This window comes from Oryzias melastigma, linkage group LG6 (assembly GCF_002922805.2).
Source record: "Oryzias melastigma strain HK-1 linkage group LG6, ASM292280v2, whole genome shotgun sequence".
In the NCBI taxonomy this organism is placed as follows: Eukaryota; Metazoa; Chordata; class Actinopteri; order Beloniformes; family Adrianichthyidae; genus Oryzias; species Oryzias melastigma.
In genome coordinates, this window is record NC_050517.1 from 32,326,352 (window position 1) to 32,338,616 (window position 12,265).

Here is a 12,265-nt window from a genome sequence, read left to right on the forward strand (position 1 = left end):
CGGACTCTAGGACACAGAATTACAGCATCTGATATTTAGAGAAATACATTTAAACAAAAATAAGTGGGTATTTAAGTGCTGAAAAATTTCAGAAAATATACGATAAACTGTTTTTTCTATGTTGGCCCTTAAGTCCCAATTTTTTTAATAATCACCAAAGCCTAAACTAATATTAAAAAACAGCTTTTCCTTTTTTTCCCCTTTTTTTCCATAATGATGATGGTTTTGTTTCCAGGTAAGAAGATTAGCGCAATTTCTGCCTGAGTTTGACTCTGACTGAAGGAATTGGTGATCAGGGACGTCAACTCGATCGCATGAGGGACCAAAATCCAAACACACATTTGGTCGAACAGGATAAACATTTATTGAAAACGACATTTTTAAAGCTTTAAAAATATAACTTTGAACATAATTATGAATTAAATATGTAAAATTACCTGTGATAACGCTAGCATGAATGCTGTAAGCTGAATTTGGCCGTTGAAGATGCTGAAATTGATAGCTAAAAAAAATGAAAACTAGTTAAAATATTAGCTAAATGCCAAATTAGCCTAAAAAACTAAAAAAAAAACTTAAGTTAGCCAAAACGGCTAGCATGTAGCTGAAAAATAGCTAAACTTAAAAATAGCCTAAAAAACTGAAAAAGGCCTAAACTAGCCAAAACAGTTAGCGTGTAGCTGAAATATTAGCTAATCCCCTAAATAGCCTAAAGCTAGCAGAATGCTAATTTTAAAAAAATAAAACTGTAACTTTTTAACATAATTATGAATAATAAAAAGGCAGGAATATTATTCCAGAATAAATCAACTTAAACTTTAAATAACTTTCAATATTTTACTCTCCATAAAAATATATTATGTCAAAATTATCCAAGTTAGAAATGAGCGTAAGATAACATCGGGTCATTAATAACAGTAAAATAAAATGATCTGGAGGGCCGGATGGAATTACCCGGATTCGGATCAAACAAATCTGATTCACAACAAAAAGGTGTTTGGATTGTTCTTTGAATATTTAGCATAAATCCGTCGGGTTTGACCTGAAACCACAAAGAACATCATCAACAAACATTTGAGCTTCAGTCGTCCTGACTGCAGTCTGTTAGCGGATTTCTCTCTGGAATAATCATTCAGGACGACAGACTTTATTTTTAGTGACTTCTGAGTAAAGTTAGTCTCCCGGGAGCTGAATTAAAATAACAGAGAGAGCCTGGCTGTGAATCATCGTTCTGAACTCTTTATCCTCTTCCAGCCTCTGAGGAAAACTCTTCAAAGAAACGTCCGGAAGAGGCATAAAAAAGTGCAGCGAGGACAGAAACGGCTCGGGGGCAAACGTGCTGAGAGATGAACGGGGAATATTTGAAAGCTCACAGGCTGACGCTGCATGGGGGGGGCAGAGCCGCCTCCTGTCGCCACGGCGACTCCGTCCCGGTAAAAGCCGAGGTTTATGGACACGGAGGAGGTCGTATCTGCAGCCCCGCCCCCTCGCTATTGTGTGTTATCTGCAGAGGCGTTGTCAAGCCTGCAGACCTGTGGGACACGGCAACACGGTGGACGCATCTACTCACGTGCAGGAAGTAACTACACATCCACGATGGATGGGATAAACAGGGAATTGTTTGGATCTGTGTAAACCTTTAACCAACCAGGACGAGGATTCAGAAAAAGGTCTCTGACCCTTTTCTTTGTCGCCATCAGAGCATGCCCTCAGGCAAACAAAGCTGCTTCGGAACAATGATAATAAAAGTCATGCTTTTCCTGAACTATTTAAAGCACAAACTGTGATGTTTCTACAGATCTACTCGGATGAAATTCTGTTTGGGTGTTTTTAACATGTCCTTGTGGCATATGGAGGATGAAAATAAAGCTTCAAATTGAATTTATGAGGTTTTTTTTTATTCAAACGGTTGTGAATCTTAAGCAGACAAAAACATGTTTGAATAAGTTTGTATTTGTGACGTAGAGTTTCCATCTGGCTCAAAACTGTATGGTTGGTTTGTTCGGGTATTGCTCGCCATTTTTGTTGCACCAATAACTTTCTGACTCCTGGACCTCAAAAGGTTCTACAATTTGACAGAAGGGTCGCACCCGGATCAGATTCATGACGTTTTGGTAATTTACCTCGTAAAATTCAATTCAATTTTATTTATATAGCCCAAAATCACAAAGAGATTTGCCTCATTGGGCTTCAAAATATAAACAATTGTTAAAAACTAAACAGACTAAATAAACTGGTTATCCCTGCCCTTAGACCCTCCCTCCCGGTAAGGAAAAACTCCTAAAAGAAAGAAAACACCAGATCTGGACAAAAATATGCCTGAATTTTGATAGAAAATTACTTTAAAACGGAATGTTTTGCAGTTTTTATTTCAAAATGGTGGTTTTTGATCTAATTTTAGTGACATTTTCACCGATAAGTTGATGTCCCTCAGGGAAAAACTAGGTAAACGCTGCGTTCATGTGGTGTTGAAATGATCTGTCCGACTTGGAAATCCTGTATAAATATCAGAAAAACTACGAATCCTCCAGCACAACGTGAATGCCAAATTACTTTCTGTGCCTGAACAAATGTGAATGTATTTATAGTGCACCATCTGTATAGAGCACTTTCAAAAAGTAGGCAGCCAAAACAAAGTGCTGTAGACAAAAAACAGAAAACAACAACACTGAAAACAGAGTAAAGACACAGTCAATCAAATAATCATCATCAAAGGGCCAACATCATGCTAATCTAAGCCTTCAGAGTAAACCAAATCCATGTAAATAAAAATTATGACCTTTGGCCCTTGAAGGAACACATTTTTTATGAAATATGAGTTGTCTTTTTGAGTTCTTCTACTCGGAAGTAAGACGCCTCGATCTCTGGAGGAGGTACAAAGAAAGCGAGCGATGCATTAGAGGAACATGGATTATTGAGCAAAAACGGAAATGTGGGCGTGTCTCTAGGAAAATATTCTGCATGAAAGTGAAAAAGATGTCTGATATGGAGTAGTGCTGCCAAAAACGATTATTTTAATAGTTGACACATCACCGATTATTTTTTCAGATTACTCGACTAACCGGGTCAAGTGCAAAGTGAATGTAAAACACACATCATTAGCTTTTAACTAACTAAAAACTACATATTTAGCATTACATGCTAGTGTGAATGCTGTAAGCTGAATTTGGCCGCTAAATATACTAATGACGATAACTGAAGATGCTGAAATCGCTGAAGCTGATTGGCAGCTTCAATATTAGTTACTGTAGATGCCAAAACAGCCTGAAAAACTGAAAAACGCAAGTTAGCCAAAACAGCTAACATGTGGCTGAAAAATTAGCTGAACTCCAAAATAGCCTACAAAACAAAAAAAGTCTAAATTAGCCAAAAATCGCTAGTATGCAGCTAAAATATCTAAACTCCAAAATAGACTGAAAAACTGAAAAAAATCCTAAATTAGCCAAAATACTTAGCATGTAGCTGAAATATTAGCTAAATTACAAAAGAGCCTAAAAAACTAAAAAGGCCTAAAATTAGCCATAACAGCTAGCATACAGCTGAAATATTAGTTTAACTTTAAATTAACCTAAAAAACAAACAAAAAAAATCCAAAATCAGCCAAAACAGCTAGTATGTAGCTGAAATACCTAAAAAACAAAACAGCCTAAAAAATAAAAAATAAGCCAAATGGCTAGCATGCAGCTGTAATATTAGCTCAACTAAAAAATGGCCTAAAAACTTAATTAATGGGAAAATAGTCCATAAAGCTGGCATAACGCCTTTCAACATTACTACACTCTGACTCCATATAATATAAAGTAATGACTAATCGACTATTAAATTAGTCGTTGACTATGTTAATAGTCGATTAGTCATCGATTAGTCGACTCATCGTGGCAGCCTTAATACAGAGCCAGAACTAATCAGAGCATAGTGCAATAAATAAATCCTGAAATATTCATCTGGTATTTGTTGTCTACATTTTGTGATTGAATTTCACTGCAAAATGAACCATCAACATTCTGACTGTGAACACTGGAGCTACTAAAGGCACATATATATGACATGTAGCCCACATCTGTCTTTGTAAAAAATGTGGATATTTGTTTTTGTGGGCGAAACGCAGAAGCCGGCTCTAGGATGATGTCATAAAATGGGCGGAACCCACAAGGAGTGAAAGGCGGAGCCTCAGAGATCGAGGCGTGTTTTTCTGGATAGGAAAAGAATTCGTAAAAATAACTAATATTTCATAAATAATTTGTTTTTTGTGTGCCAAAAGTAAAATATGCTCATATTTATGGATATAGTTACTCTGAAAGGAAATGCTTTATGAACAGCAGAAAACATGCAGTGCTCTTAAATCATAAAACCATCTGACTGAGTAAAGCTCAAACTGTAGTAGACATTATCTTTAGAGTTGTAGTTAAAAAAGACCACAAGAAGACCAGAGGCTCTTCTTATTGCTGCACATGCAGCCGAAATAGACCAGAAATCAATACAAGAGGCTGCAGTCTGGGGAGTCTCACTCCCATATATATTTCACTGCAGCAGAAGATTCTAGAAAAAACCCGCTGCCAGAGGTTCATGAGGTCCTCTCCGCTTTCATGTGAGCATCATGAGTTGGGAGCGGACTCCTTCCCCCACGCTTATGAATAACCGCACAAACAACGAAGAGAGAAAGGTGGAGTCTGTTCAGTTTCGATCACAACATCAGTGAAGAGATGAAGGAAACCTGCATAAAACGTCCACAAAGATCATTTCTAACATTTAACCTGCAAAATAGTTTAGAATTCAGTATAAAACTGTGATTCAGTTGTTTTACTGCTCTAGTAAATCATGATTTTTTTATTCCTGAAATGTGTTTTTTGCACCATTTCCAGAAACGATGCGACGTGGATCAGGGTGCCGTTCACACAATAGCCTTCCACCATGGCAGAAATCGATGGATAATTACCACTTCACTCCGGGGGACACTAGGAGGGGCGGGGAGGGGTAACAAGAGACCCCCCAACCCCAACACAAACTGAATCTGAACAGGGAGGGAGAAGTCAGGAATGTTTCTGTCTGGACAAATTCTGACTCTAAGTGTGTTTAAAGAGACACTCCTTCAGAACGCAGATAAACGAGACAGTTTTCATCACTGCAGGAGTCGATACTCATCTTTAATCACACTTTCAGCTATTTCAGTCATCTTGGTATAATACTTTAGCAACATGCTAACGTTTTGACTAATAGAGTTTACTTAGTAGTTTTAGACAGTATTTGAGTTTAGCTAGTGAGTAAGATATATTCTAGCTTCTTCTTTTTCATAATTTGACATCTACTATACTTTTCTTCTGCTAATCTCAAGTTTAGCTTCCATTTTAGCAACATGCTAACATTATTGGCTAATTTGTTATCTACTGGAGTTTTTTAGGCTAATTCAGAAATTAGCTTCTGTTTTAGCAACATGCTAACATTTTTGCCTAATTTAGTTTACTGAGGAGTTTTAGGTAGTTTTGGAGTTTAGCTAGTAAGTAAGCAATGTTGCCATCTTCTTTTTTGTGGCTAATTTGGCATCTACTGAGGTTTATTATGCTAATTTGGAGTTTAGCTTCCATTTTAGTGACATGCTGATGTAATTGGCTAATTTAGTGTTTTGGGCAATTTTAGAGTTTAGTAAATAAGCAATATGCTAGCTATTTTTTTGGCTAATTTTACATTTATTAAAGTTTTCTTATGCTAATTTGGAGTTTAGCTTCCATTTTAGCAACATTCTAACATTTTTGCCTAATTTAGTTTACCGAGGAGTTTTGGAGTTTAGCTAGTAATTAAGCAATGTGCTAGCTACTTTTTTGTGGCTAACTTTACATCTTCAAAAGTTTTCTTATGCTAATTTGGAGTTTAGCTTCCATTTTAGTGACATGCTAACATTATTGGCTAATTTGTTATCCACTGGAGTTTTTTTGGGCTAATTTAGAGTTTAGCTTCTATTTTAGCAACAGGTTTTTGACTAATTTAGTTTACTGGGAAGTTTAGAAAGTTTTGGAGTTTAGCTAGTAAATAAGCAATATGCTAGCTTTCTTTTTTGGCTAATTTGGCATCTAATGAAATTTTCTTAGGCTAATTTGGAGTTTAGCTGATATCTTCGCAACATATATGTGGAATTAAAATATTAAAATAGCCATTTAAACATGTATTTATTGATTTTCACTTTTTTTAATTTAATGACACATTTTTATTAATTTAATGGTGTATATATTTATTTCAAATTGGCTAATTTCATCCTCCATAATCTAGAGGTCAGAGAAAAAAAGGATAAAATGTGACAAAACGATTCATAAAAGTGTGTATCTCAATTCCTGTTCACAAAAAAGCTTCTGCTGTTGATTTTTTTAAGTTTAGGATTTATTTAGATATTTATTTTTTATTTAGCTTACAAAATAATACAAAAGTTTTTGTGAGAGTCAACATCACACCTTTCAAATACCTGTAAATTAACATGCATTTTCTCAAAATACCGAAAGTTAAACCATGTTTCTCTGCGGCGCTGCTCTCCCGCTCTCTTCAGCGTTGAGTCTGTGTTTTTAGAGGATGATCTGCTTGGAAACAGCACTAACGAGCCAGAACAACGAGGCTTCGCCGCTGCTTCTGCAGCTTTCAGGAGATGTACTGTACACACTGAGAGACGAGGAAGACGGGAAACGGGCCGTGAGGCAGGCAGACAGGCAGAGGAGCAAGACAGGAAACTGTGAGCAACAAAACAAACCGTTAGCTGCGTAAATTTGTTTTGACCCTGAAGCTAAAAATAAATGTCTATGATGTCAATGGAGGTAAAGGACAAGCGCCGGTTTGGAGGAATCTCCCTCCTCTGAGCACGTTGATCTGTATATTTCAACATGATCAAATGTAAAACAATGAGGTTCAGATCAGCAAATCTGCTTCACACAATTCTAGGGTTTGACTGAAGTCCTTCAGATGTTTTTGTTCAGTTTCAGAACCAAAAGACTGAACTATCACTTCCAAAAGGCAGCTCCATGAGACCGGACATAATGCAAATATTTACTGTCCAAATCCCAGAAGTAGAAGACCTCCTTCCATGCAGAGAAACAACAAACAAACAAACCAGCAGAGATGCCAAACACTGTTAGATAAAAATCAGATCCCACATGTTCATATGAAGTCATGCAATTAGATTCTCTGCGGGGAAATGGTGGACGTCACATGTCAGTCCAGGCTGCATCATTTGTCAGAAATCATTCTGTCACTGTCACTGCTTCAGCTCTCCTCTGCCAACATGTTTTTGATTTGTCGTTTTAGCTGCATTTTCCATCATAATCCCTCAGATTATCTGAGAAATCGAAAAGACAGTTCCGTCTTTGTCCTGAAGATCAAATACTACAGGAAAACTAAACTGGATACATGATTTAATGAGTTTTATATTCAATGTTTTTTTGTGGAGAAGCAACAGCAGAGAGTGCAAATATAGATTTGTGGTTTCCCTACAAGTGAAAATCTGTCAATACAGCTTTCAGATGAAGGATGAAACGAGATTATGACTGTAACTAGAAAAGTTGAATCACCTGCAATAATGTGAGTGTGGATGCTTTTGCTGAAAGTAGTTGCTAAAGATACTGAAGCTTTTTGTTGTAAATAGTGACACAATTTCCTTTAATTAATGAACGGATTTGCTGTAAATGCAAAAGCCGTGTTAAATTTGAGACTAAAGACTAAAAGACTAAAAATGTCATTAAAGAACTATGAAAGAGTGCAGAAGCTGACCTAAATTTCTGAAAAATTTAATAAATTTGCTTAAAAATCTCTAATACATGCAATTTGCTGAAGGGATTTGCTGAGAATTCAAAAGCTAATTGCAAAGTGTGAAATTTGCTAAAGGACTGAACATTTTGTTAAAGAAATGTGAAAGAGTGCTAAAATTTACATACATTTCTGAGAAAAAAGTATTACATTTCCTTAAAAATCCCTAATTAAAGAACTATGAAAGAGTGCTGAAGTTGACCTAAATTTCTGAACAAATTTAATAAAATTGCTTAAAAATCTCTAATACATGCAATTTTGTAAAAAAGTATTGGTGTGTTGCTTAAATATGAGCTAAACTCAAAATTAGCATTAAAAAAACTCAATAGATGCCAAATTAACCACAAAAAAGAAGCTAGCACATTGCTTACTTATAGCTAGACTTCAAAATTGCCTTAAATTCCTCAGTAAACTAAATTATTCTAAAACGTTAGTGTGTTGCTAAGATAGAAGCTAAACTCTAAATTAGCCAATAAAACCTCAGTAGAGAACAGACTAGCCAAAAACGTTAGCATGTTGCTAAAATATTAGCAAAACTCCAAATTAGAATTAAAATAACCTCAATGGATAACAAGTTTGCCAAAGAAAAGCTAACACATTGCTTAATTACAAGCTAAACTCCAAAATTGCCTTAAATTCATCCGAAGCTAAACTCTAAATTTGCCTGAAAACCCTCAGTAGATAACAACTTAGCCTAAAACGTTAGCATGTTGCTAACATAGAAGCTGCACTCCAAATTAGCATAATAAAACTCAGTAGATCCCAAATCAGTCAAGAAAGCTAGCACAATACTTAAAAACTAGCTAAACTCCACAACAGCTTTAAATTCCTCAGTAAACTTAATTAGTCTAAAATGTTAGCCTGTTGCTAAAATAAAAGCTAAACTCTAAATTAGCCTATAAAAACCTCAGTGGATAACAAATTAGCCAAAATACTTTCATTTGAGCTATTCTGTGTTTGTCTGACCAAGTTTCTATGCACTTCTAGTTATATTTTGAACTAACGTCCAATATAGCTCTTTGTTTTCCCCTGTCTCCTGGGATTTTGAGATCTCCATTACCTTGAGCTGGAGGCTCCGTCAGCATCAGCATCTTGTTACAGATCCATGTTCATTAATGAAGGAGCACCAAGCACTTGTTATTCAGGCCCACGGCGCTCTATCATGGACACATGACAATAAATGTAGAATAAAGCCGTATCGTGTAGAGAAAGAAATATTATCTTTGCAGTTATTCGGTGTTGAATTTCCCTACAATGAATTTGACAAAACTTTCAAAATAAAAGAAAAAAAAAGAAAAAATTATTTTATTTTTTCTGAGGGTATTGTTTTGAAACATATTTTATTAATTGACATTCACAAGCATTCAGCAGCCTTTAAATATATTCGTGCTCTATGTTTTCATCTTGTATAGTAACTTAAAAGAAAAAGGAGTTTAGCTAGTATGCTAACATTTTTTGGCTAATTTGGTTTACCAAGGAGTCTTAGGCAGTTTTGAAGTTTAGCTAGTAGGTAAGCAATGTGCTAGCTACTTTTTTTTTGTGGCGGATTTAGCGTCTACTGAGGTTTTTATGCTAATTTGGAGTTTAGCTTCTATCTTAGCAACATGCTAACGTTATTGGCTAATTTAGTTTACTAGGCAGTTTTGAAGTTCAGTAAGTAAGCAATGTGCTAGCTTCTTTTTTTTTGTTGGTTAATGTGGCATCTACTGAAGGTAACATGCTAACTTCATTGGCTAATTTGTTATCTATTTTTTAGGATAATTTGGAGTTTAGCTTCCAATTTAGCAACAGCCAAACTTTTTTTAAAGTAATTTAGTTTACTTAGGAATTTTAGGCTATTTTAAAGTTAAGTTAGTTTTAAAGCAACAAGCTTGCTTTTTTTGTCGCTAATTCAACAATTTTTTAGGCTAATTTGGAGTTTGGCTCATATTTACACTAAATATTTTTACAAAATTGGCATTTATTAGGGATTTTTAAGCAATTTTAATATTTTTTTCTCAGAAATGTATGTAAATTTTAGCGCTTTCACATTTCTTTGACAAAATTTTCAGTCCTTTAGCAAATTGAACACTTTGCAATTCTCAATCCCTTCAGCAATTAAAGTAAATTGTGTCACTATTTTAGTAAAAGCTTCAGTATTGAAAGATACTTTCATCAAAATGCATTCACACTTGTATTATCGCAGGTAATTTAACTTTTCTAGTTCAAATTGATCTTACAGGGTTTCTGTTGATTTGATTTGTAGTTTAAACAAAGCAAAGCGGATGAAGATGATGGGGCATCTCTGTGGAGAACCAGCTCCATCCTGGAGCATGCTGGGAGTTATTGTGCAGCCTACAAACTGGCAATACGCCGAAAAGCAGCAGAGTTGCTGGACAGTAACGACTCGATGAGGAGCACTGCACTGGAGTGGGGAGGAGTACTTCCTCCGCCTGCAGCCGCAGCATCGTCGCTGCCATGTGTTCCTTTGGGGCAGAACCACCTCAGGTTTCAACATCACCTCTAGAGTAGAGTTTACATGCACCTGAAGGCGCGTTTTCCCTCTAAAACTCCTGCTTTGGTGCGCACACATGCCGGTTTACGCAGCGCACTGACGCACCAGACGGAGCCTTTCAGGCGCAAACACGGGGGTCGACACACCTGACCGCACTGCGCCTCCTCCCTGCCCACTCCCTCCCTCCCTCCCTCCGTGCCTACCTCCTGCAGCTGCTCCAGCTCCTTCCGGAGGCTCTCCTGCTCCGTCTCCAGATCCGCGTACTTCTGCTTCAGCGCCTGGTTCTCCTCCAGGACGGCCAGACCGCACTCCGCCGCGCGGATCTTCTCCCGGTTCGCCTCGGCCAGCTCCTGCGTCAGCCTGTCCACCTCGGCCCGGTACCGATCCAGCGACCCGGCGCATCCTCCGCAGGCGGCCATCATCGCCCCTCTCAGCAGGGCAGTTGGCTCGGAATCCCCCCTCCGATGGTCCGTCGTCCACCTCAGCCTGACCGCCGTTTCGGTGCGGTGGGAGGGGGGCAGTGGCAACGGGGCGGGCGGAGGCTGAGGAGGACCCCCCCCCCCTCACAGAGTCAAAAGCAGCTGAAGAGCAGAAACAGGAAACATGGACGCGTCCTGCGTGTTTATCGCATCACTTATAAAGATGGAAGGACTTATCTGTAAAATGAGGCCAGAATTCTAGTGTTTCCCTTTAAAAAAGAAAAAAAGATGAAATTCCTGCAAATTCATGAAGAGCGCCACCTGTTGGATAAAGATTGACACTTGGATGACAAAATCAATCTAACAAATCCAAAACATACATTAGATCACGGGCCGAACAGGATAAACATTTACTGAACACTGTGAAACTACATTTTTAAAACTATAAAACTGTAACTTTTTAACATAATTATGAACTATATATATAGCATTACCTGTGATAATGTTTGTGTGAATGCTGGAAGCTGAATTTGGTTGTTAAAGATGCTGAAATGGATAGCTAAAAATCATGAAGGTAATAGCTGAAAAGACTGAGGTTGATAGCCAGCTAAAATATTAGAGCTAAACTATTATTATAATAATAGCAGCTTAAAAAAACGTAGAAAAAAACTAAATTAGCCAAAACAGCTAGCGTGTTAATATTAGAGTAGCTCCAAAACAGCCAAAAAAAAAAACAAAACAAATAAAGCCTATATTAGCCCAGCTAGCATGTAGCTGAAATATTAGCTAAACTCCCAAACAGCTTAAAAAACATAAACAAGCCTAAATTAGCCACAAAAAATATTAGCTAAACTCAAAAATAGCCTAAAAAATTGTAAAACCAAAACAGTCCAAAAAGCTAGCAGAATGCCAATAACCAAATCGAATTCTTTCTGAGGTATAACAACATTGTATTTGCGTAAAAAACTTTCACATGTGCCGATTTCCTCTATCATCAAATAATCGATTTACTGTAATCATTTTATTGATAAACCAGTTTTGTGGAAATAAACTTTTGTTTAAAATTGTTCCACAAAATGCAATTGTGAGGAGAAAAGTTGTGTTTGAACATAGGAGTCCAGCATAACAGAGCTTGTGAAAATTGTCCAATCTAACAGGAGTTTCCAACAGAAAACGGACATTTCAGTAAAAAAACAATTAAACCTCCTAAATTACCAAATAAATAGTTTGGGAAAATATTCCATAAACTATTAGGATTCTCAAGAGATCCACTTAATTTTCTAACCTGATTGAAAACAGTAAAAGTCAAAACCTCGAATCCTCCATCAGCTGAAGAGTTTGACATGACGTTTTTCTGAACTTTATGGGTTTTGTTTTTCCACAGAAAACTAAACAGAATTTGATCCAGACCCGAACACAGAGTTTTAGTGACATCTAGTGGCGAGAAAATATACGACACTCTCTAGACATCCTTCTGCTTTAGTTAGAAGTGTAGCGGCCCCCTTGTGGTGATAAACGAGATGCGTCGAGCTTCAAACAAGTGCGTACTTTATTGGTCTCTTTGATGTCACGATCC

The 12,265-nt window shown here is 37.0% G+C and overlaps 1 protein-coding gene across 6 annotated transcripts in view; it reads right to left on the reverse strand.

Moving 5' to 3' along the window:
- bicd1a (bicaudal D homolog 1a) overlaps positions 1-11,068 on the reverse strand; it is a 41,088-nt gene extending 30,020 nt beyond the window's left edge. For 3 of the 6 annotated variants that reach the window (XM_024281222.2, XM_036212558.1, XM_036212557.1), the window contains exon 1: positions 10,474-11,067. In XM_024281222.2, coding sequence (XP_024136990.1) covers positions 10,474-10,692 — 219 coding nt within the window. In that variant the 5' untranslated portion in view covers positions 10,693-11,067. Of the gene's footprint in view, positions 1-8,836; positions 9,162-10,473 lie in introns of those variants that run through there. The other 3 variants (XM_024281219.2, XM_024281223.2, XM_024281224.2) reach the window with 3 other exon arrangements.
- Positions 11,069-12,265: the final 1,197 nt, after the last annotated feature.